Source organism: Anomaloglossus baeobatrachus, chromosome 2, assembly GCF_048569485.1.
Source record: "Anomaloglossus baeobatrachus isolate aAnoBae1 chromosome 2, aAnoBae1.hap1, whole genome shotgun sequence".
Taxonomy (NCBI): Eukaryota; Metazoa; Chordata; class Amphibia; order Anura; family Aromobatidae; genus Anomaloglossus; species Anomaloglossus baeobatrachus.
The window spans coordinates 739,547,999-739,574,992 of NC_134354.1; the positions used below are offsets into that span (position 1 = coordinate 739,547,999).

The 26,994-nt window shown below is 42.4% G+C and overlaps 1 protein-coding gene across 1 annotated transcript; it reads right to left on the reverse strand.

The window, feature by feature from the left end:
• EXPH5 (exophilin 5) lies at window positions 1–26,584 on the reverse strand. The gene is made up of 4 exons (XM_075337421.1): window positions 26,412–26,584; window positions 10,050–10,107; window positions 9,323–9,446; window positions 1–6,273 (listed from the first exon to the last, which is right to left on the reverse strand). Exons 1-4 carry the CDS (start codon window positions 26,582–26,584, stop codon window positions 1,454–1,456), a joined length of 5,175 nt encoding a protein of 1,724 aa, XP_075193536.1. The 3' UTR covers window positions 1–1,453.
• Between the last annotated feature and the right edge of the window lie 410 nt (window positions 26,585–26,994).

Sequence of the window (26,994 nt, forward strand, 5' to 3'; positions counted from 1 at the left end):
CCCCCGGACTGTGGTCCGATCGCACGATAGGACCTCAGTCGCAATGACCCTCGAATGACACTTGGATCCCGCTGTGCTGCCAGTGTGAGCCGAGTGTCATGCGAGGATCTCAGTAGTCCTCGTGTGGCCCCATCCTTAAGTACTAAAGATGTTTGTCAAGAAGGGAGTGAAGATTTCTGAGATTAGTAAACAAAAGTGCCATTTTGCGCTGAATTTTAGAGGAAAAAACCCTCACTTGTTAAATTAGCCATGTGGAGCTATTTAGATTAGACAAGGTAGGGACAAGAGCAAATAGGATCTTATCGGTGAAGATAGTGAAGAAAGACACAGTAAAAAGCCTGCTCACTTGGAGGGGTTGTGTGAGACACAACCACTATTAAAGCAAAGATGACAGCTGCAGTAGCCCCCATAGCATGAAGTGTAGAAATTGGAGATGAAGGGTTAATAGCCGCGCTGCTGTCCATCAAGGAAGATGCCGCTGCTGCAAACAGAGATTTTATCAACGCGATTCGGAGTTGGTACTCCATCAGGATAATCAAAATCAAAGAATGAATTGTGATTATCCTGATGAAGAAGTCTCAACTCCGAAACACGTTGAATAAAATCACTCTTTCCAGCACCAGCATCTTCCTTTGCTGGCTATTAGCATTTCATCTCCAATTTCTACACTTCAAGCTATGTAGATTCAAATTGTATTGGAAGAAAGTTTGTATATTTTGCTAATATAACTTAATTTGCAATGGGAGTTGATTAATTTTGATTGCAACCGCATTAAATTCCTACAACAGGCAACTGAATATTAACCAGTTTGGACCTCTACAAAGACTATTCATTAGACGGCAACCATATGATTTACTGGATACATCCCTTTATAGCTAAAATCTTATGAATGTTCCTTGCTATAATTATTTTTGTGTACATTCATCTCCTATGAAGCATTCATGGAGGGAGTAAAGGACGTGTCTGCACTCCATGTCTGTTTTAGTAAATACTTGTAATTCACATCAAGTATTCATTCTGGGGGATCTTTTCCTAACCTCTGAATTGTGCAATTTCTGTGATTCCCTATGGTAATGTTGGAATTTGATGTCATCATTCACCTTGCCACAGAGGTCTGCCAATGTCCAATCAGTACTCGCAGTGTCAGGCTTTGTGAAGACCTTATTGAAAAGGTAATGGTTACATCCAATTTCCAAGACAGCACAAAGCAGAGTTCTAAGACATGTTGCACCAGAATGGTTATTTCATGGAAAATACAAGTACACAAATAGATATTTCAGAAAAGGTGATGAGCTCCTCTAACATTTTGCATTGTTACACATTCTTGCATATTCCAGATCTCAGGTGTTTACATTGCACTTAAATTATCAAAGGATGGACAGCAAGACAGACAAACAATCAGTATCTCATCAATGAAGCCATCAATACTGTGTTGGTTATCATTTTAGGAGACCTATAGTTCTGACTCCTTGTCATTTTCATCTAAGTAATACTCATCCCCTGTGGTTGTGTCACTATCTGTATCTGATGGAACAGGGTCATCCTCATAAATATTTAGATGGTCTTTCAAATCAGGTCCCTGGGATGGGATATTTTCAGGAGCCTGACCTACCGGATTTACTTCCTGAGAAGAACAATATTCCTCAGTTCTCAAGAAGCTTGGATTTTTCAGAAAGCTTGGTCTCCATAGTCTACCCTCATTAAGTGACCGTTTTACATTATTTAAAATAGCTTCTTGCTGCTCCTTACCAAAAATTCCATAATCAAGAGACTTCGATGTACAAATAGGTTTGCGTTCGTAGGTTTCTTCAGAAATTGGCCAATTATCATTTTCATCTAAAATTTCATCTGAAAATTTCCTGTTCCAGGTCTCGCCACAAGTAGGACTTTTGCTCTTCAAAGTTCCACCATAGCTTTTGGAAGAAAAACTTCCATCGCTCCTCCTTCTGTAGTCCATCTCGCTCTCTTGGCCATCGGTGTTTAAGAGCTTCATGCTCTTCGATCTATACAAGTTGGAATTTGAAGGATTTCGGTAATCTCTGGAGTTTTTTTGGCTAAAATGTTTGTTTACATGAGATGGATAGTTGTCGTTCGGAGAGTAGAATACAGGTGATGAATCGGCGTCAGGTGTCCGAAAATTATCACCATAGGATCTAGTCTGTCTTGGGTTCACACTTTCTTGACTTGAGTGGTCAAAGGAGAAGTTGAACTTTTTTGCATTAATTGGCTTCATTTTCTTTTGGACAAACTCAGAGCAGTATGAAGGCCGGGTCCGATTTATAACATCATTGGATTTATTAAAACTTGGGTAATTATAGTCACTTTGTGGGCTGGTGTTAAATTCCATGTGTGGTGAAATGTTTTCTGTGTTGTAGGATTTGCGGTTACTTACATCTTTGAAACTTTTTGATTTATAGATTGAAGGCAAATCTTCACTTAATAATAAAGTTTCATCCATGGATTTTCTCTCATACAAACCATCTTTGGCAAAATTGTTATTAATGTTATAGTCTTTTTTGTTGTTTTCCTGAAAATGCATAAAATCATAACCAGGGGAACAATTAAGGTTATTATAGGAGAATGTTGGTGATGTGAAAACATCTTGGGATACGGGACTTGGGTCCGTGCTTCTGCTGCTTGAATATGTGTTAAACCTGTCCCGTGCTATGGCAATGTCTCTCTCTAGAACATTTCTCTCCAGATCTTTGACACCAGATTTTCTATTTGGTAATGTATAATATGTAGTTGGAGAACACCTTGGGGAGGATCTTGAAGGGCTGTATTCGCTTTTATGTTTTTCTTCCTTTGCTGTATAGTTGTCTTCATTTTTAGAAATGTGTAAAGAACTAAATTTGTTCACCAAATCATCCCTTTCCTCTCCAGAATCTGTCCTGCTCTCATTTTTCATGAGATTAGTTTGTAAAGGAATGATGTGGAAATTTAAGAGATGCATTTTACATGGAACATCATCTACTGAATGTCCCTGATCACCGTGTACAGTTTCCGTAAAGACAGTCGTATTTTTAGAGTTCTGGTCGTCGGAATAATCTTCTTTGTGATGACTATTTATTTTTTCTAGAATTGCACTAGGTGCTCTATTTTGCTCTAGAGTCTTATCAATGTTTTTCAGGTTATTCTTGGATAAGTCGGAGACCTTTCTTGAGAATTTGCGAGGAAGGCTATAATAGACCGAGACAACTTTACGATACTCAATTTTATCTACTTCTGGGTAAGAAGAATTTGTAAAGCTCTCATAAATTTCAGTATTTTCAACAACTTCTTGACAGGTGTATGTATTGTAAAGCTGTAAACCATCGGGGGATGTTTCATCTTCAGGTGCAAAATCTTTATTAATTTCATGTTCCAGGGAGGTTTGACTTTGGCTATTTTCGAAACTCGTAGACTGATTCCACTCCGACTTGGGGATGATACTTACGTGAACATTGCGTTTGAATGGTTCTGGTGTCACAAGTAAGTGCTGCTTTAATATGTTTGTTGACTTATTCTCTGTGGGTGGCAAACATGTACCTCTGCTTAAGCTATTGCCTTCTGAATGTTCCTTCACAATTTGGCTAACGGGAAACCTTGAGGAGCCTCTGATTTTGGTTGGTTCTATATAGTCCATGGATTTGTTTGTTTCTTCATCCAACTGATAGATTGAATTTTGGTTTAGGTTTCTAGCGGATTTACAACCTTGTTCAACTTGGTCAGTACGTATTTGATTTGCCGATGAAACAATATCCTGACCATAAAGTACTGACCGGTTAGGTTTGGGAGATGTGTCACATATTGAGGCTTTTACTTGGTTGGGTTCTGGATCATTTTGTTTTTGGTAAATATATTCATTTTGGGTTTTCAATCTGTCTTCTTTATTAGCTACGTTAGTAGCCTGTATTCCATCTATTAAGTGTGTATTATTATTATTATTCGAGTCAGATACACCCTGTCCATTGTACCGACCTCTGTTAAAGTTAACAGACTTGAACTTTGTAGGTACATGAGAAAATGGAGTAGTCCGATATGCTATTTCTGAGTCAGTTGCCTTTTTTTCATTTTTAATTGAAGCCTTATCTAATTCCGAACTACAAGATAACGTGTGAAGATTTTGTGAAGACTGAAAAGTGTTCAAACTTGTTGTTTTTGGTAGCTGACTGGTATGTTGTACACTGGTATGTTGGGTGTTTTCACCCAAGTACATTTCTTTCCTTTTGTCAAGGCTCATTGAAGATTTTGTTTCAAGAACATTTGAGGGATGGTAATCCCTAACAGATTCATAACTGTTTTTTGGTAATATAATTTCATGGTCATTACCAAAATGGTCACTCTCCTGGTCGAGTAGATCTGGCAGAGAAGATGCATTTGTTTTCTTATACTTCAGAGTATCTGAAATGAAACCTTCCATATGTTTATACTTTGCTTGCTTTTCACTCCACCTGTCTAACCAATATGGTGCTGGTGTGTCTAAGGATCTGAATGTGCCATCTACGACTGACATATAAGGCTTTTGTGGATATTGAAAAGTTTGGGTACCTAAATTTTTTGCTTGATATTTGGGACTTTGGACAGAAGGTTGCTTATATTTTGAATTATTTTCTAAGTACCTTTCATGAAAGTCACCATGTATTCTTGAAGTTCTTGTTTCCGATACTGAGATGCCATCAAAGTCTAAATTATCACAACTCTTTTTGAATACTGTACCATAGACATTATCAGACGAAATATCACTGTCCTGGTCAATTAAATCTGGGAGAGAAGACGCGTTTCTTCTTTGAAATTTCAGCGTGTCAGACCGAAAACCTGTATGGTTATCTTTTGATCCTCTCCTCTTATTCATCCAAGCAAATCTTCCTCCAACATGTGTGGTGTCACTTAAAAAACTAGATCTATTATTATAAGCTGCTGTGTTTTCCCGATCATGGATAATTGAAGATTTTATATCCTTAAAAGATGGAGTATCAATTTTAGATGATGTTCTGTTTTCAGGCGAAGTAAAGTTTTTAACGGCATTTATTAATGGATTACGAACAGGCATTTTTGTTTTTGGTGAGAAACTGTCTTCTTGAGCAATGGAACCAATGTCAACAGAAATGGAAGAACTGGTATTTCTAGAATTAAGGAAAACATTTGTATCATCAACATCCATGATTTTGGGTTGCAATGTGTGACTGGAGGATACTTCAGTGCGTTCAGGATGATGGAACGTACTATCTACTGGAACATCTTTTTTATGGATATCAGGTTTAGAATGTCTGCTTCGTTCATGGTCTACTGCCATTTTTGACTCTGTAAGTATTACATCTGCTTTTGTAGAACAGCCCTTTGTTTGCAAATTACTAGACGCCTTTGTTCGTCCATTTAAATAATACCCACTGCTATCATTCAGTACAGATAATTCATTTTCTACTTCCATTGGTTCTCCTTGCATGTCATTGCCAGTCAAATTCTCAGTCGTTTTACTCATTTCATTATTAAAATAATTATTTTTAGATTCCTCATCCCAATACCTTTCAGATATTGTGGCATATTTGACTTCAGGCCCAGGACTAAGAGAGCTGGCTTTGTAATATCCAGTCGATTGACTATCTGCAGGATTCATATATGATGATGTGCTTTCTTTAGTGTTGACATTTCTGAATTCACTAAAGTCATTTGTAGGAGACACCGATACTCTCGGTGTGTTGTACTTAAATATATCAGACACTCTGCTGTGTTGACTGTATTTATCAACAATTGTAAGATTCAAAGCAGATTGTGTCCTGAACGGTCTACCGGTCTCCTTAGACTGCTCGGAAGGAAATGCATTGTTCCATTTGATGGAAGTGACAGGTGTCCTCTTTGACTTCTGTGGTCTTGTCCTCTCCAGGTCTATGCCTCTAGTTGACGGCTGCAAACTACTCGATGAAAATGAGCCAGACTGAGAGGATGAAGTTGCTGCCGTGTTGCTTGTAGATGAAAAAAGCAACGGGGTCCTTTTGAAGAAAGGTTTTTTGGAAGTCTCTGGTTTGGAAGCTGGGTGTTTTCTATTTAAGTACATTTCAGAGAATTTTTTGGGTTGGTATGTGGCGTAGGTTGTTTGAGTCGCCTCAGGCGACACAGTTCTGTTACCATCATGAGAACGTAAACTGCTATACACTTTAGTAGCTTCTGATGTATTATGGAGGGAATCCTCTTTTCCATATTGCCTTCCATGCTTATAGTCCGCAAGTCTACTCTTACTGGATGTTTGGTTGTGGCTCTGTTCTTGGGCAAGTTTTTGATCCAGATCTCCTAAAACTAAAACATATAAACAATTTCACTTAAAAGTTTCATAATTTCTGAGGATCTTAAACATTTTTTGTAAGAAATAATACTACCACGATGGCAAGTTCTAACATAATCCTTGTACCTTATGGAAAACCTAGGTGTTAAGGATTGAACAAAGACCTACACATTATTACTTTCCGAAACCGCTCTTGGCTACTATTCACTAGACATGGCAATCCTCATTGAAATTATCCACATAAAAAGGAATGTATGAGTCACGGTCATATAATTGTGGCTGTCTTTGTATGCCAAGCCTAATAGATAAGTGAATGTGCAACAATACAGATCTAGCTAAGGAAGTAATGTATAGAAGGTCAATGAAGCCTGACAGTCATGTCTCATTAGATACACTGAAGAGCAAAAAAGTAATAATGTTTTGAACTTTTGACTTTCAGGTTCCATATCTCACCATCCACTACAGCTTTGAGCGTGAGACTACATTAATTTTATAGACAATCATCTTGGCTATCTCATACATAAATATGATTTGAAACTATTTAGCATATGATTAGTTATGCAGATTCATGTCACTCTCTTGCTCCTGAAAATCGAAATTTTATTTTGTAAATCCCCCTTTGGCTATCAACACTGCTTGAACTCTTTTTGGTATGCTCTCGATCAGATTCAAGCATGTCTCGACTGAAATCTGATCCCTGGTCTCTTCCTCACGTTATTAATGTTGGTGTATACTGGTTCATTCACTTGGGTATGCATACAGCTCTTTCTTCAACTTTACCCAACAATGTTCGATTGGGTTGAGGTCTGGTGAATGTGGAGACCAATCCAGAACCTCTACTTCATTGTCATTGAACCATTTCTTTGTCAATCTTGATGTATGCTTTGGGTTGTTGTCCTACAGGAACACTGTCATTCTTTTTTTGCATGATACTCACATATAGCTTAATATTAAGACCAACATCAATGCTGGTCAAGTATTCGATGCCTTTGGCTGTGAAATACCCCCATATCAACAGACGTCCTCCACTGAATTTGACAGTTCTTTTAATTTCTTGATCTGCTAGCCCCTTTTCCGAGCCTAGTCCATTGACTATTATCTCATCGCTCGTGTGAGGAATATTTTGAGGAATATGAAATTCATACATGTCAGTCAACAGCCACTTTTCATATTTACACATCCCCTGCCCTGCAGCAAGGAGGAATCCCCCAGATCTGGTCACCAACTGGCAAAATGACAAAAGTTAATCAAGACTCAAGAAGAGCTCCTGAGTAGAACCGGGCTCCCTCCTGTCAAGGGAGATGGGCGGGCAACTAAAAGTTTTACAAGCAGCTTCAAAAAGGATTGTTCAGACTTTGAGGCTCCTTTGTAAAAGTTACAATATTAGGGAGCACTTTGCTCCCACATATAGGGTAGGCATATTTCCGGCTTCATAATGGCGAGACGCACGTCACACATATTTTCTATTAATAGTGTGATGTGCAGATCAGCTCAAAATTAATAACTCTCCAAGGGAAGCCCACAGACCTATCATGTTTCTAACTATTCATATATCAAATCATAACTAAAAAGACGATGGTCATATCTCCCGCGTGGGACACTCAGAGGTAGAGATATGGGGAGAACAGCCAGTTCATAACTTTCTGGAAATAAAGGCACAGCCCATGTCCAGCACAGTCTTAGGTCACATGATGGGATGGGACATGGGAGGTATGTAGGCTCATAAAAATCAGAGTGGACATTTTGAGTGTGTTCTTCCCTGAGAGGTCACATGCGGTACACATGTGGGGAGTCCCAGGAAAACCCGTGGTTCCACAGTGCCTCCCCTCTGCTTAGCCAGCATCAAGTCCTAGTCATGAGGAACAAAGAAAAGGTAACTCATATCTGTATCGGTTTGCAACCATAGCATATCTAACTGTATTTCTGACATAATATCTGTAAATCCCATCTTGTATATAGTGTATTATCTAGTTTGCCCTTAAGGTGATTAAATATATAATTTAATTTTGGGCTGAAGGAGTTAAGGAATGTGAGAAAAAGTTGCAATTTGTAGTATACATAAAGAAAAAGATTTTTCTACCATCAGGAGCAAAACAGTAATAATGAAGTAACATGACAAGAATCTGCATAACTAATCACATGCTAAATGTTGTAGTTGCAAGTCATATTGTTGTATGATATAACCAAGATGATTGTCTATAAAATGAAGGTAGTCTCACGCTCAGAGCTGTAGTGGATGGTGAGATATGGAGCCTGAAAGGCAAAACTTCAAAACATTGTTACCCTTTTACTTGTCAATGAACATGGAATGAACAGCAATTGCCTCATATTTAGGGAAGAGCAATATGATTCATGCGACCCTGGTCCGGTTATCTGTGGCAGCCAGTCTTCATTTCTACACCAGGCATCTCGGGTGGTTTTTGCACTTTGTAAATTCGACAACATCATAATTTTGCAAGGCCTAGTAAATGCTAGAGGCACCCACAATGAAGGACGAGGAGGTCAGGTGCAGAGATGAAGACCGGATAGGACACCAGGCCATGACAGCGCAAGTCAAACTGCTTGTCTCTATTAATATGTTATGTATCTGTGTGTGTCTGTACATTAGCATGTACAGTATGTGTGTATAAGCATGTATAAGCATGTGGGAATTAGCGTGTATGTCTGTACGTGCACTAGCATGTATGTGTTTGCATTAATTTGTATGTGTGTGCACTAGCATGTATGTGTTTGCATTACTGTGTATGTGTGTTCATTAACATTTATTAGCATATATGTGTGTGCATTGGCGTGTATTTGAGTGTGTGTGGAATAGGGTGTGCGTGTGTGTGTGTGCACTAGCGTGCCTGTGTGTATGCATTAGTGTGTATATGCATTAGCGTGTAAGGTAGGGGGCATCAAGTATTTTTAAGATGAGGCCAAGGAGGAAATAAGGTAAGGAAGTGCATAAATAATTGGATACAAAGTCATATCTTTTGATACAAGAGGCAGAAATATGGCATCTGAGTGTTGAAGTCATCCATCAAATCATTTTTTTGGAGCAAACTTTAGAGAACTACTAACCTTGAAAAACTTCTTTCTCGAGCTGGACGGTGGCCTTTGTGGCCTCATTGTGCCTTGTTTTATGTTGCCCTTCAAAGAAACTGGCAATCTGTTTTACGCTCCGTGCAGAATGGTAAATTTCAAACTGTATTAAAGAGAAAAAAAAAAAAGAACATTTTTAAAACAAACAAAATCTGGTTTTAATGGATAGTTACTTTCTTTTGCTTTCAAACCTTATTAACATTTTTCTATTTTTAGTTATTCACATTACAATTAATTCTGTTTTATTCTCATTTATACTGTAGTTTTGCAAAAATGAATAATTGACGAACGGCTGCAACTGTCATTCTTGCATTAACTTCTCAAAAATAAAGAACAGATTATGAAGCGAAAAAGAGGCAAAACTAAGCAGATACAGGAACATCTAATTGACAATTTTTCAAAAAAAATTAAACTGTAGTAAAAAAAGCTGAAATCAAATCTTGTAAATTAATAGTCAAGACTTGCATTATACTTTGTTTTTTATTTCATTATTATTCATATAAAAGTAATTAATTATCTGGTGACATGAAGAGACGTCTGTTGGGAGATTGTGATATATTAATGTATGACAAAACATTTTTGTTCCATTTTCTTTTTAACTTATTTTTGCATAATCAGGATTTGATGCTCATCTTTTATATTTTTAGAAAAAAAAACGAAGACAGTACATGGAAATTAAAAACATTTCTGTAAATCATTTAGTTACCTTTTTCTTCACCTCAGTGTTTGGCAGTATCTGGCCACTGATAGAAAAGATGCTGTGTCTGAAGAGAAGGACAAAACATTACCACGATTAGCAGAAAATCAGAAAGTTAAAAAAATAAATAAAAATGGATTCACAGCAACAATCAGTACCAAAAATGCACACACCCATAAACTAAACCATCATATGCCCTGTTACCCCAAAAATAAGCTTTAGTAGGATTTTTGAGGCTTTTTTTAATCTGCTTAAAATAAGCCCTACTCCAAAACTAAGCCTTAGTTGACGTTACATAAGGAAGTGTCTAAGTAGCTAAAGAAATTAAAGAATACTGCAGCATTCTTCATCAAAGAATGCAGGCATCTCCAAAATAAAGCAGACACCCCCAAAATAAAGCAGACACTCTCAAAATAAAGCAACACCCCCACAAGAAAGCAGACACTCTCAAAATAAAGCAACACCCCCACAAGAAAGCAGATAGCCCCCCTAAAAAAAAATTGCATTCACCAGACCCCAAACAATTACAGTTGGCAAGTAGAAGCCATCCCCTGTAGAAGCCGGTTAGCGAAACGTACGTTGGGGTAATAGGACGTGAGCGACTTTTCCCACTTCATTACACTCAGGTAACTTATTGCGGAGGGTTGTGTTTGAGCGGTCTTCAGATTTATATGGTTGGTCTAATGTCTAGTACCACGCTGAACATCACGTGTCTGCGGGCATATGGTGGATCGGCATAGAGCATGCTAACACTGCAGCTCATTCAGTAGTAGATTAGTACCGCAACAACACCCCACTTAGCAACTGGGTGGCAGCACACAATTTATTTACGTTGACCGATGGTGCACATCTATATTGTTATTGAGCCTAATAGTGGTTACAAGATTATTTTATTATGACATATAAGGGATATGTGCAATGTGATGCACTGAGACACTTTATAATCCCTATGGCTAAAAATAGTTAGTTAACATTAACATATGGGATTTTGATAATGTGGTAGCACAGGTCACTTTAACGATTTTGTGTGTGCAATATGATACCGCTTAGTCCTTGTATTTTTGCTGCAATTATCTCTTTTATGTAAAGTGAGTGGTTTGTTTTTATCTTTTGATTTTTGTCACTAATAAAAAATTACATATTTATTATCTTGGACTTTTTGTACTCCTTTTTGGGGGGAAAAATATTTCCTTTTTATGAAACCCCCAAAATAAAGCAGACACTTTCAAAATAAAGCAACACCCCCACAAGAAAGCAGACAGCCCCCCCTAAAAAAAAATTGCATTCACCTGACCCCAAACAATTACAGTTGGCAAGTGCCAATGGTGGATGGGCTCTCACACAGAGATCTGCATCCCTGTCAGGTGCATCTCTGTTTCAACTGCATTGTACTGCAGCTCTCACAAACAGATTGGGTATCAGTATCACATACTGCTTCCAGTCACCAGGGGGAGCCAACCACTGTAGCATGCAGGGGACCTGACAGCGACACAGATTTGTATGTGAAAGCCCATTCACTTGCCAACTCTAATTGTTTGGGGTCTGGTAAGTGCGATTCTTTTAGGTGGGTTCTGCTTTCTTTGGGAGGTAAACTTATTAGCACATACATACATTATAAATATGGTATGTACCCACCACTATAGGAGGTGTTCAGCACCATGAAAAGAGCAGATAATATGAGAGAATGTGCAACTACTGTAAACCAATAATAGGAGTAACACAAAATGTTGATGTTCCAGAATGTGAGGACAGGATTATATTTGAATAAATGTTGATTTATTTGTTCAAGTATAAATATGTTCACCTGAAAATTAAGACATCCCCTGAAAATAAGACCTAGTGCATCTTTTGGGGAAAAAACATATAAAATCCTGTCTTATTTTTGGGGAAACAAGGATACTAAATTTTATGGAATACACAATACATAAGCTAAGGGGGACTTGTGTCCCTATAGACATTTTTTTCTGTTTCATTTCAGTGAACTCATTAGTCTGATGTAACTAGTTCTCGGCTGGAGCCATGGGCAAGGTTCCTTCCCATTTAATCCTCCAGCACTCAGTCCTTGGCTCCCAGTTATAGTTTATACTATCTCTGTCTAACACCAGTTGTTTTCAGTCCCAGTGATTCTTGTGAATATTCTTGTTTTGTTTTAGACCTCAAGTTATTTACTGACTATTCTTTTGAGTAATGATTTTGTCCCTATCTATACCACCTGGTTCTGACCAACTACCTGACCATTCCTGCCACCCAGCTCTACTGGCCAGCAGCTACTCCAAGGACTCAACCCAGGGTCCATGTGTAAGTCCATATCCCTGTACAAGGGTTAAAGGTTGAAGGCCTGGAACGTGATAGAGTAGCTAATACAAAGACTGTCCATGTAAGCCCTATTTACAGATACCACGCAACCTTGGACAGAGCCAGGTTACAAAATGCATGCAACTAAAAATCTCCAAATGCATGCAACTAAAAAAATAAAAAACTTAAAATGCTTTAAACCTAATGTCATGACTTACTCATGGCTCTGCTCCTGCAGAGCCACTGTATGTGTTTATTGTCCTGCTGTCGGTATCCTCCGGGGGTAAAGTCATTTGGGAGGAGCCTATTCTGTTCTGCCTCATTCCAGGGGTTACGTTGGTTTATCTTGGAGTTTTTTCTCTCAGAACACCACCAGTAATAGTTTCTGCTTTGCAGTGTGCGCTTCCTGGTTTCCGTGAGTTTATTATGATCTTGTCCCGCTACCCAGTACTCCTTCCCCTGACCTCCATCCTTCTCGTCTTGTTTGACTTCCGTCTTCCTACCCTCTCTTTGCGCGTTATCGCCTCTCCGTTCCCTCCTCTATACTTACTTGTCCTCTCGGCTCCTGACTACGGCTCTGCTTCCGTTCAGCTCTTGACGTGACCTCCTGGCTTCCAACCCTCGGCTCTCACCTGACTCCAGCTTCGTTTGCTCCTCTGTACAGATGTGACATCTCGACATTGACCTTCAGCTTACTGACCATTCTATTATATCCCTGTACTGGGGCTAGTGACCCCTAGGGAGCTTGCGTTAAACTGCACTTAGGAGTACTACATCCTCCCTGTATTCCTGGGCTCCCAAGTGGTAGCATCACACCTAAAATCTAAAATTCAAGTAACCAAAAAACCCAAACAATTGACAAAACCCTCAAAAAGCATGAAACCACAATCTACAGTACCAATGTGACATCTAGAAAAAGTGCTCAAAAGAAGAAAATACCCAGAGTAATGCAAAGATGGGGACTGCTGTGGGAATGAATCGACCCAAAATATTAGAATGTGGCTCCATTGTCAGAAGAGATTTGCAGCTCTCTCCATTCTTTTCTACAGGAACTCTGATAATTGTCAAGCTTTCTGGGACCTGTATCTAGCATACGTTTAGGACTTATCCTTCCAGAAGAAAAAAAAAGAAACAGCAGGATATCCCTAAATCAATCTTCAGGACTTTCACATTTTACACCCCACTCCATTCTGGAGCCAGAAGAAGCTCTTTTAAAAAAAGGGTTTTCGGTGAATAGAAGGTAAGTCTGTCTTCTGTAATTCCATAAATCATTCCAAATTACCGTCATGAAATCACAAAGAGGAAATAAAGCCAAATCACAGACAAAATCCAAGTGCTTCATGATGGGTGTCCTACCCTGCCTCGCAGCACTCCCCAATTTTTTTTTCTTCAATAATTGAGAAGTTCTTGAGGAAAAGGCAGTGACACGTAGGAGCTGTCAGTCACCCAAGTGATCAGGTTCTTACTTGCTCTAGTATGAACCGATCGCCATGTGTGGAAATGTCAGGAACAAAATCATAGAGAAGCGATTTAATGTCACCAAGCAACGCCGGCACCCGAAACAAAACAATCATTAGATACAGGGCGAGACCCGCGTGCTTACATGTTAATGCTGACCATGGCCTACATGTAACAATCATCCTGTCAGTAAGGTAAAGTATGCAATAGGGCCTGGCTTGCAATCATCAGTATTTGGCTTGAAATTAAATAATCTTAAAGGGGACCTAAGAGCTGATACTGCTGCCTAAACCACAGTCACCATGTGTTAGACCAGGAGTCCCAAACCTGTTGCTTGCAGGCCGATGATATGTTCCTCGCAGCTGTCTTCCAGCTTGAAGCATAAGCACCACGTCTAGTAAACAACTATGAATAGTCTTCAGGTGGTGACTTTTGTGAGTAGCACCGCATAGAAGAGCAGAGTGAGGTAGGAACCCATGGATCTTGGCATACTTGCCTCGGTGTTACTGCTGTGGCAAAGTTTTGGCTGCTAATATACTGGTAATCGGGGCTCTGGGTGTCTCTACAGTGAGGGTGGCCAGAGCTGGATGTGGCTCACAACCCTCCTTCAGAGCTGAATTTGGCTCACGGCCCTCTTTAAGAGCTAGATGTGGCTCTCTAGGTCAGAAAAGTTGGGGACTTCAGTATTAAGCGGGCTTTACACGCTGCAACATCGCTAGCCAATGCTAGCGATGGCGAGCGTGATACCACCCGCCCCTATCGTTATGCCGATATGTGGAGATCGCTGCCGTAGCGAACATTATCACTATGGCAGCATCACACGCACTTACCTGCTCGGCAACGTCGCTGTGACCGGCGAACCGCCTCCTTTCTAAGGGGGCAGTTTGCTCGGCGTCACAGCGATGTCACTAAGCGGCTGCCCAATCAAAGCGGAGGGGCGGAGATGAGTGGGATGAACATCCCGCCCACCTACTTCCTTCCTCATTGCTGGCGTGTGGCAGATAAGGAGAGGTTCCTCGTTCCTGCGGCGTCACACGTAGCGATGTGTGCTGCCGCAGGGACGAGGATCAACTTCGCCCAAGCGATAGCAGCGATAATTGGGAGAGGACCCCCATGTCAACGAGGAGCGATTTTGGACGTTTTTGCAAACTCCTAGGATTCACACACAACGAGATTGCTACAGCGGCCAGATGTGCGTCACAAAATCCGTGACCCCAACGAGATCGCTGTAGCGATCTCGTAGCGTGTAAAGCCACCCTTAGACACTGACTGTATGATTTCAGACAGGTATGTTTGACACACTGTGGTGGTTCAAAGAAAAACACACTTTACATCCCACCTTCTCCCCGCCCACTTCCCTTGAGTGACAGGTCTCTCCCTGTGTGTAGGGCAAGACCTTAAAGTTACTGGCCAAGGACAGAAGAAGCTGCAGGGGATCCACCTGTCCGATTAGTCTGCTGTGCAGCTTGGTTCTTGCAGCTTTTAAGTTTATTTCTCTCTGAAATGTCGCAGCGTTTCAGAGTCAAACATGTCTGTTCGAAACCATGCAGCCAGTGTCTGATACATGCTGCTCGATCCACAGGCACCATGCATCAGCCGACAGGTTCTCTGTATGTTATATCTCTTAAGCCTGCTTTACACGGGACAACCGATCATGCAATTTCACGATCGATCGTACCCGACCCCGTAGTTTGTGTGTCACGGGCAATTGATTGCCCGTTGCGCACAAAGTCGTAAACCCCCGTCACACGCACTTAACCTCCCGTGCGACGTCACTTCCTGAAGTGGGAGGGATGTTCGGCGTCACAGCGACGTCACACGGCGGCCGGCCAATAGAGGCGGAGGGGCGGAGATGAGCGGGATGTAAACATCCCGCCCACCTCATTCCTTCCACATAGTCTGCGGGAGCCGCGGGACGCAGGTAAGCAATGTTCATCGTTCCTGTGGTGTCACATGGAGCAACGTGTGCTGCCACGGAAACGATGAACAACCGGCGCCATGTTTCATAAACTATTTTATGAAACCTAGCGACGAGTACACGACTCACGATTTGTGAGCGATGCTGCGTCGCTCGGAGGTGTCACACAGGCCGACGTCGCAAGTGATGGCGGATGTACGTCACAAAATTCGTGACCCTGACGATCTATTGCACAATAGATCGTCTCCTGTAAAGCAGGCATTAGTATCATACTGCTATTATCTTTTCTCTTTTATACGAGCTCCCAACTTTTTATCTTTTCCGCTGATAGTATCTGTACATGGTACACTGTGCAATGGTGCACTATGAAGATGTAAAGCCGTAGTCTACCGTATAGTCCCAGGAAATCAGAATGATCGCACCTCTGCTTGGCTCCAATAGAAATCACTATGGATTTAATGGTGTATAGGCTGCATATTTGCCACAGACTTCATCTTTTGCATTGCACAGTATAAAATCCATGATGAAACCCGCACCATAAATTTGTATAATGTTGATTTGGAATCTGCAGGTCCTGTCAATTTTACACTGAAGATTTTCACTGCAGCGTGTGAGGAAGATTTTTTTTATTGCCCCCCCTATATCTGGTACTATGCATACCTAACCTTAAAAAAGAAAAAAAAAAAGTTCCACCTCAATTTATACCTGGGACATAGTGTGACTGCTACTACGGTAGCTTCTTCTTTGCCTCATCATTGTCATCAGCACAGATCTGATGACCAATGTTGCCTGGACAGTCATGGGTTGTCCCACCCCAAAGTGTGGCAAAAATAAAATAATACTCCTCCGTTCCAGCAGAGCCTTGCTCCCCTTGGAGACTCCGATATTCCCATTCATTCATAACATGGGACCGCTGCTACCAATCACTCCCTGCATTGGTATCCAACAAGTACAGAGACCAGTGGGGGACCCAAGCAGTATTTGCATCCAGAGTGGTAAAGAGATAATTAATTTTTTAGCATTTAGTGTGCTTAATAAAAAGCCATTCAGAGATGGAAAACCCCTTTAAGTAGCCATGTGTCATCTGGTCTTGAACTGTTGACCCTTGATGTCGCCTCTTCCACTGCCCGGTGGTGCAAAATGGACAGATGAAAGCAGCTTGCAAAATGGAAAATTGAATGTATGGCGCAATTTAGCTTCTATTTGAGACCTTCCCGGAGCTGTCCCTCATCATCAATTAGAGGGTGGCTCACAGTTTGAGAAGCCCTGGCCTAGAAGAATTGTCAGGACACAAACATTGCCACTGTCATTGTCTCCCGCAGCATTAATAAGGTATGACCAGCTTAAACAAAGGAGCACTGTCCACTCCAGCCAGTATGAATCACCAAGAGTTAAAGGGTTCTTCTCATCTCCAAGATCCTATCCCAAAATGTAGTAGGTGTACGGCCGGGGCCACACGGGGATTACTGTGATCCCCTCACATGACACTTGGCTCACGCTGGCGGTACAGCAGAGCCGAGTGTCATGCCAGTGTCCCTGCGACTGATGTCCGACTGTGCGAGCGGACCTCAGCTGCGGGGGGCGGGCTGGCACTGAGGAGGGGACGGAGGGATTTCTCTCCCTCTCACCTCCGTAGCCGGCTATTGCCATTCTCGCACTGCACTCGCAGTACACCGGTGTACCGCGGGTGCAGTGCGATTTTTTTCTCGCCATTGAATGGGTGCGAAAGAAAGTCTCGCAATACACCTGCAGCATGCTGCGATTGTTTTCTCGGTCCAATTAGGGCTGAGAAAACAATCGCTCATGTGCGCTGACACACAGGCTAGAATTAGTCCGAGTGGAATGAGATGTCTTATCGCACTCCACTCGCACCATTTTTCTCACCGTGTGTCTTAGGCCTAATAATAAGAATATAAGCATATATCTCCAATTAGAAATTTAGTATATTTAAGTCACGACAATTATGGCATAGCGGGGAATCGGGGCTCATAAGCTGACCCTCAAACTAGGGGGTCCTATGCTATCCCCCTAATCTCAGGGATACTCCTGAAGGTAGAAAAGTCTGAGTCTTCTTCCTGGCCCTGCTACTGATCTGATTCCCCCTCTCCCGGGGAGGGACAGGACAGGTGTGTGTAGAAACCCACAAAGCCGAACAAGGTAACACCAAAACTTTTGTCACAGCACGAACACACAAAGGTAAAGACAATAAAAGATTCAGGAGGAAAAATAAGAGCAGGAAGGAAGCTACGAAACAACAGGGGTAAACTCCACAGTCGCACCAAGCAATAGGCACAAGGTAAGCACAGCTTTCACCAAAGAGTCTGGGACACTACACCTCACAGACCAATATAAACTAATCTATAGCTGCCATGGGTAGAAGGATTCTACCAGCATAAATAGGAGGGGAGCAGATGCAATAGATTTCCCTACAACATGTGATTAATGGAGCAAGCAGATTAGCAGAGACTCTTGCCAGCCTGCCTATGAATCAGCACACAGCAGGTTGATGCTCGATTCTGCCTGTAGTGATCCTGACACCAGAGAAAGCATTGTACGGAGTGTCAGAATCTGCAATCTGAACAGACCCAATGCTACCATGACAGACGGCGAACTTTGTGCAAAACCCCGTGTGACAAGTTCTAGTGATATAGCCATGTATCTTACCTCATCTGCAGGGAATTGCAGTTTAAATATCCATGGTTACGACCATGAGCAACTAACTGTCACTATATGAGTGGACATTGCAGCTTGGGTATTCATGGTTATGTCCACTCATATAGTGACAGTTAGTTAGCTGCTAATGGTTGTAACCATAGATATCTAAGCTGCAATGCCCTGCAGATGAGGTAAGAGACATGGCTATATCAGGAGAACTATACTACATTTCTAATTAGAGGTATTTGCTAATATTATTATTATTATTATTATTATTATTATTATTACTACACCTACTACATACTGGGATAGGATTTTGGAGATGGGAATACCCCTTTAAGACCCATACAAGCATTTATATATCCAAGTGCGAGATTTTTCTACAGCGCCACCACAGTGCAAAGCCAGTATTACACGTTTTCAATGGGTCCTCCACAGCAGTAGGCACTTTCTGTAGGTACTCTGCACTTTGGCTAATAGATTTTTTTTCTAATCCAAACAACCCCTTTAATCCTCATTATTTCATATGATATCATGACTATAATTTTCTATTAACAGTTGTATAATACACTGATGAACACCGTAAGAAGATATATAAATAGGCATACCATAAGGGAAACAGAGAAATGTTTTCTGCAGCACTCAGCTTATGAATCGTAGTCCTGGATCACTTTATGTATCAGAATAATAAAACCAATATACTCAGCAGTCAGGACAATTCACAAGACCAATGCAATTTCTATAGAGCCCTCTAGGGTATGGCCGTCAGCGGTGACACTTGTGCATTGCAAATATCAATCATTTATCTGATCACTATCACTTTCTTATTTTTTTTATCAAAATATATCCGTTTCCCAAAAAAATTGCTCCATCCCTGTTTTGTCTTACGATCGAGGAACTAATGGGGCATCTACTCTGGAAGGAAAAATCCACAGTGAAACGGTTCTGTGCATCATGTGGATTTCATCCTGAAACATTAAATGGAGTGAAATCAGCAGTGAAAATCCACAACGCAAAGCTAAAAATCAGCACCGCTCGGAAAGGATTCATGTGCCTGGTCCAGTAATCTGCTGCCATTTTTCAGAGTGCAGGTAAGCAGGGAAAATCTACGTCCGTCACGTGTGCACATACCTTGAATAGCTAAAGCCAACCTTAAGGATATCAGGACTTGCAGCTATTAGTTGAGGTTTTTATCATATCTATGGCCTTTTCCAGTTTTTATTCTCTTGGACTGTCATTACATCCATGGATAGCGTTTGACAATTAAAGGGGGATTTTGGTTTTATGTTAATAAAACTTAATCGCTACATACATTTTCAATTTCAAGAAATGTGCTTGGGGTTAGTGAATAAGGACAGTCTTGTTTCTATTCACAGGCAGCTGTTACGTCACCACCGGAGTCCGCTGCAGCGACTTCTACTCCGATCGCCAGGCGACGCCGTGTTCCTGCCGTGGATGGTGCTGGTGATGGGAGAGGAGTCGATGCCAGCGGCGCCGGTGGGCGCAGGCTCCGATCATCCACTGGGCTGGGTTATCTTGGGATCTGCAGTACCACTGGCTGACTATAGGTGGCGTGTGTCTTCCAGCTGAAGTTGCCATCATTCAGCTACAGCCAATGGGAAGACACCACACCCTTCTTAATTCCCCTCCTGTCTGCTGACCTCTGCCAGAGATAGTTCTGATATTCTGGCTCCTGTTCTGTTTTGTGATTTTGGTGTTCTGACTTTTGCTTGTGTTCTGACTAACTCTTCTGTTTTTGTACCTCGCTGCCCGATCCGGTTTTGACCTCTGCTTGTTTCTGATTACGTCCTTGCCTACCGATTTTGTCCCTGTTCTGCAATTCCTGGTTTTACCCTGCCTGACTACTACTCTCTTGGACTGCAGCATTCCACAGGTAGTGATCTCCAGGGTCCTGTGTAATTCCAAATCCCTGATTAGGGTTTAAAGGGTTTCAGAGTTTTGGGGGTCCTGCTTGGTGAGCGGCTTCCCTTGATCCTGTCCATTACAGCCAGTCTGAGTCTGTGGATCCAGGCAGGCATTACAGCAGCAAACTGGTGCATAGCTACTGTGTTTCCCCCCCAAAAAAGCCCTACCCCGAAAATACGCCCTATTTGGAATTTGCGGCCTTTTTGGACTAAGGCTTGAATATAAGCCCTAGCCCAAAAATAAGCCCTAGTTATCATTCATTAATGAAGCGTCCATGCAGCTAAAAAAGTTAAAGAATACTGCAGGATACAACTTTAAAGAAAGCAGACACCCCAAAAAGAGAGAAGACAGACACGGCAATCGTATTCATCAGACCCAAAAAGGGACGCTGTGGAACGAATCGAGGACCTATGGTGGAATACATGGAGGACCTGGGGTGAAACACACACACAGCGATGTGTTCCCCTGCATGTCCTCGATGTATTCCACTGCAGGTCCCCAATGTGTTCCACTGCAGGTCCTTGATGTGTTCCACTGCAGGTCCTTGATGTGTTCCACTGCAGGTCCTTGATCTGTTCTACTGGAGGTCCTCAATGTATTCCCCTGAAGGTCCTCGATGTGTTCCCCTGCAGGTCCTTGATATGTTCCACTGCAGGTCCTTGATGTGTTTCCCTGCTGGTCCTCGATGTGTTCTACATGTTCTACAGTGGCCTAGGTCCCCCTGCAGGCCGGAAGCAGTACGGTTTCACCCTATGTTTGTGTATGTGTTTGCGTGAGTGTGACTGCAATCTGATGTGTGTGTATGTAAGTGAGTGCCGGCTAAAAGCAGGGGAGGACCGCTGTGGAGCACACAAGGACCTGCTGGGAGAACCCGCTGTGGAACGCAGGAGGATGTGGGAGCAATGCAGATGTCTGGAGTCTGGTAAGTACGATTCTCCTGGGGAGGTGTCTGCCTTTTTTGGAGGGTAAACTTATTCCAAGCCCATGTTTCCCCAAAAATTAACCCTACCCCAAAATTAAGCCCTAGCACATTTTTGGGGGCAAAAAAATTAGATAAGACAGTGTATTATTTTTCAGGAAACGTTGTAGCTACTTATGTACCCAGTCTAGACAATGCTCTGTCAGGTAAATACATCAGCAGCTGCATATATCGGGATTCTGGTGGCTTCATCCCAAAGCACTCTTTCTAGGCTAGCTTTCATTCTAGGTTAGCTTTTTGCACTGGTTACGTTACTTTTGTAAAGGTGGATGATGCTCAGTAAAATGGCAATGGCAAATGTAATGTATCACAGGCCAAATGTTTACTAACTAGATTTCATTTTCTGGTGCACAGTAAAACCTGTCATTAACGCCACTGGAACAAACCTCCCTTAGCAGTGCACAGGGAGAATTAACCCAACAAAAAGGCAGGAAAAAGGAACTGGAGCAGCGAGTTCTGGAATTAAAGGGAGAAAATATACAAATGAAATCCCATCTTAAAGAGACTTCTTCTACAAAAACGAAAGGCCTCAATGAAAAGATGGAAGACCTGAAGATTCGCTCCAGACTCAGAAATTTGAGACTAGTGGGGTTCATGGAGTCGGCTCCTGCCTTAGGACTCTAGCGTTTCTGCTTTATGTCTGGATCTAAGTCACAGTTTCAGGGTTGAGAGAGGTCACCATATGTGGCCGGACTTGCATTCTTATCAGGCCGGTTCAGAAAACTGGTCATCAAGACCCTGACAAGTAATAATGAAGTTCCTAGACTACAATGACAAGTTTGACATAATGAGGGTGTTATGTCACCACAGGAGTTCGCCCCAGCGACTTCTACTCCGATCGCCAGGCGATGCCGTGTTCCTGTTGTGGATGGTGCTGGTGATGGGAGAGGAGTCGATGCCAGCGGCGCCGGTGGGCGCAGGCTCCGCTCATCCACTGGGCTGGGTTTCTTTGGGATCTACAGTACCACTGGCTGACTATAGGTGGCGTGTGTCTTCCAGCTGAAGTTACCATAATTCAGCTACAGCCAATGGGAAGACACCACACCCTTCTTAATTCCCCTCCTGTCTGTTGACCAATGCCAGAGATAGTTCTGATATTCTGGTTCCTGTTCCGCCCTGTTCTGTTTTGTGATTCTGGTGTTCTGACTGCTGCTTGTTTCCTGACTACCCTTCTGCCTGCTGTTTTTGTACCTTGCTGCCTGATCCGCATTTGACCTCTGCTACGTTTTCTGATTACGTCCTTGTCTGCCGATTCTGTCTCTATTCTGCAATTCCTGGTTTGACCCTGCCTGACTACTACTCTCTCGGACTGCAGCCTACCACTGGTAGTGATCTCCAGGGCCCTGTGTAATTCCAAATCCCTGTATATGGGTTAAAGGGTTTCAGGGTTCTGGGGGTCCTGCTTGGTGAAGTGGTTTCCCTCTAGCCTGTCCATTACAGTCTATCTGAGTCTGTGGATCCAGGCAGGCGTTATAGAGGGCTTAAAGGAAAAGGGCCTACCCGCTGGAAATCAAAAGCATGATACTCTTACCATTTGAGGACTATTCCACTGATGTTGCGAAACACATGCAAAGTATGTTAAACCTTGTTCCAGGCAAAAAAAAGGTTTGTGCAAGGACTTTCAGGAAAGTGGAGACCCTATCACTTACAAGTCACCCAGAGATGCTGAGTTGAATATGGATGAGCTCCTGGGCAACTTTGAGACATCAAGAAAAGTTGGTTGAAATAGAGGCAGCAAAGAACGGGACGACGATAGATTCTACTCAACTCATTCAACCGGAATCTGATATGTGGATTGATAGGAGGGAAGAAGTGCATCAATCTAAACATGAAGCTGAATTGTTCCGATATGGTAATAAAGCTATGTAAAGTATGGTAACAAAGCTAAGAACGTCCATGTCCTCCATTGCTAAAGGGGAGGGCTTCAGTGATGAGCCTGTGTTAAGTCCTGATGGTGTTGGCTGTAGTACGTCAGGTGAAAGACCAATTTTCTGGGCCCTGGATCAGGAAAAGGCTTTTGATGATGTGAGTTGGGAATAGCTGGGGGCAGTGATGGACTCTTTGAATATCAAAAGTAATTTCAGAAAGTTTTTTTTTGAGGGGGGGGGGGTTATCACAACCCTACAGTCAGAGTTTATACGCCAGATTTTCTATTTGATTTCACTCCTTTACATAAGGGGACCCATCAAGGCTGCCCAATGTCATATCGGAGATGATTCACCAAGGGTGGGAGAGGAAAGATATACTGAATGAACATTGTCTTCAGCATTCCAGCATCCCCTACTTTTCCCGACAGGATAACAGCACGCCCTAAACATAATACACCTTCAACAAATTTATGGCATGGGGTATGGGAGGCTTCCATAAAATACTGGGAAAGGGGTATAGCTCACTATAAGTCTGCTGGGGAATCCTCTTGTCACAGACACCACAAGTTCTAATTTTTCACCAATTGAGACATCCAAAAGAACAAGGGCAAAGATGTACCGAAAGGAGACCGAGAAACATACACGCATTCTTGATAGTGGCATTATGAAGTTTGTTTAAAGGGAATCTGTCACCAGGTTTTTGCTCCACCTTCTGAGAGCAGCCTAATGTAGAGACAGAGACCCTGATTCCAGCGATGTGTAACTTACTGAGCTGTTTGCTGTCATTTTGATAAAATCAATGTTTTCTCTGCTGCAGATCTAGCAGTTATACAGAGTTCATGAATATGCTGGACTACCTGGCAGCAGGCCAAGTAGTCCTGTAATGATAATTTACTGTGATGTGTCACTTACTTAGCTGCTTAATGTAGTTTTGATAAAATAATGATTTAATAAGCAGGAAATTATCATTTCAGGACTACTTGGCCTGCTGCCAGGTAGTCCAGCATATTCATGAGCTCTGTATAACTGCTAGATCTCTAGCAGAGAAAACATTGATTTTTATCAAAACTACACTAAGCAGCCCAGTAAGTGACACATCGCTGGAATCAGGATCTCTGACCCTACGTTATGCTACTCTCCGATTAGGTGGCAAAAATCTGTTGACCGATTCCCTTTAAAGACTGGCTTAAAGAAACACCAATAGAAATGGTGATCTTTCAAATAAAACATTTACTGGGAATAGAACTTCTGCAACCGGAGAGACATCAAGAAACAATGGCAAGAACGGTTTTCCCGATCTGTTAATGTTTTATTGCCTTTTATTATTTGTCCGATGAAATAAAAAACTGGTCCGTTTCACCACACCGAATGGTATTGTTATGGAAGATCTAGGAGGGACTTTAGGGGTTTCTTAAAATCACAACTTTTTGGGGATGGAATGTCTAAAATAAAAACAATTATGGATGTATGGAAAATGCAGTATGGAAAATAAAGTATTCTCCCCTCTTCCCCCCACCTTTGTCCCCCTTTTTTACCCCATCTCTCGCTACCCTTGCCACACGAGGTTTGACTTTTGTACTTGGAAGCTCAATATATCAAAATTGTGCTTTCAATATTGTTTCTTTGTAAAGTTAAAAGTTTCAATAAAAAAGATGTTTAAAAAAAGAGGGGTGCAGCCAACTCCAACGCTCTGCTAGTACAAGACTGGGAAATGAAACATTTAGACACTTTCCTTGCTAAATCTTCTGCCCATATTTTCCTTCCTTTTCATTGCACTTCTTATCTAAAGCAACTATTTTCAGATTTTAAGATGCACTTTTTTTCCCCCAAAACTGGGGGGTAAAACAGTGGTGCGTCTTATAGTCTGGATATGGCTTACCGTAGTGGCGGTGGTGGAGCGGGGTCACATGAAGCAGGGACGGCGATACTGAGGGCTCGGAGGAGGGGGTGTCACTGCAGTGGAGTGGCTCAGGATGATCAAAGGATGGAGGGTCTGTGATGCGAGGGGGGCCATTGATCTGACAGCGGGCTGTGGGCTCCATTGAATCGTTCTCTCAATGGACTTCAAGAAAATGGCCGCGGAGGCCTATCTGTGCACGTGCCGCCTCCGCGGCCATTTTCTTGACGTCAATCTCGTCAACTGCGGGTGATTCAATGGAGCCCACAGTCCGCCGTTAGATCAATAGCGCCTGCCGCCGCGACACCCCCAAGCCCGCAGTATTGCCGACCCTCCATCCACTGACCCTTCTGTGCCGTGACAACCCCTCCTCCAAGCCCACAGCGTCGACAACCCTGCCTTCTGTGACTTTCCTGAGCCACTCCGCCACCACCGCTCCCACCTGGTGAGATATTATAAGACGCACTAGGATTATAAAGACAGACCCTCATTTTAACATTAAAAAGTATTTTTTCCTATTTTCCTCCTCTAAATTTGAGGTGCGTCTTATAATCTGATGCGTCTTATAAAACGAAAAATACGATAATCCATAATGGTGACAATTTAGGACACATAGTACACTAAGAGGAAGACTAGCAACTCAATGGATTGATGCTATCAAGTTAATGGCGGAGAAGACCCTGGTGGACATATCTAAGCAGAGAAGACCCTGGTGGACCTATCTAAGGGGAGAAAACCCTGGTGGACCTATCTAAGCAGAGATGACCCCGGTGGACCTATCTAGGCAGAGAAGACCCTGGTGGACCTATCTTGATGGAGAAGACCCTGGTGGACCTATCTAGGTGGAGAAGACCCTGGTGGACCTATCTAGGTGGAAAAGACCCTGATGGACCTATCTAGGCAGAGAAGACCCTGGTGGACCTATCTTGGCAGAGAAGACCCTGGTGGACCTATCTAGGTGGAGAAGACCCTGATGGACCTATCTAGGTGGAGAAGACCCTGATGGACCTATCTAGGTGGAGAAGACCCTCGTGGACCTATCTAGGTGGAGAAGACCCTGGTGGACCTATCTAGGTGGAGAAGACCCTGATGGACCTATCTAGGCAGAGAAGACCCTGGTGGACCTATATAGGCAGAAAACACCCTGGTGGACCTATCTAGGCTGTACAAGATCGATCTTCCTACAAAGCGTTCATTCATATAGCCGCCATGGCTTGAGACTGAAGCTCTGCAATCTGCACAGATTACCACAATCACTGCACATATGGGGAAAGAAGAATACCGAGAACCACAGGTGACAGATCAGTTTTGTATAACCATAAAACGGGATACTCAGAGATTGCAGATTAATAAATTCAATAACTCAAAGCCTTACCTCTCCTGCGTGGGGGGCGGCTTTAGATTTTGCTTGGCAGATTTCCTGAAGGAGAATAAAGATGATAAAGGAGAGCGAAGTCCGAGGAAAGACGATCCAGAGCTCTTTTGGGACTGAAAGTTTCTAGATGTTGTCATTCTAGAGGATTCAGGTTCTGGAAGCAAATAAGACATGTTTACCATTTACCCACACAATCAGCGGGCGCTCTTCGGCAGGACTGGCCACATACTGGAAGCGACAGTGATGAAGTGATAAATCCAGTCTGTGAAAAGTGAAATCTGTACTTGAGAAATTAGGCTTATTCTTAGCCTCCTCCAAAAAATGCATGTCCCTCGGTCAATCCCAGGGTGTTGGTAAGCGGCCCCTCCTGCATAATCTGCCGACACGCAGTGCACAACATGTACAACTGTACTTATCATATAAAAATCATAAAGGTTCAAAGTGCAAAGTATGCGTCTATTGTTAGCACACTACTCTGTGACGGCAGCACACACACACTGCAGCTTAGATACACGCCAGTAACCAGGACACACAATCCCTGCTGTGTCTGGGGAATGGGGTGTGATTACAGAGAGTCTTCAAA

Excerpts from the sequence above, each read along its gene's own strand:
- EXPH5 (XM_075337421.1), bottom strand. The coding sequence starts at position 26,584 with ATGTCTTATTTGCTTCCAGAACCTGAATCCTCTAGAATGACAACATCT. Across the intron at positions 10,108-26,411 it reads CCGCCCCCCACGCAGGAGAG|ACACAGCATCTTTTCTATCA; the intron begins GTAAGGCTTTGA and ends CCTTCTCTTCAG. Across the intron at positions 6,274-9,322 it reads CGAGAAAGAAGTTTTTCAAG|TTTTAGGAGATCTGGATCAA; the intron begins GTTAGTAGTTCT and ends TATATGTTTTAG.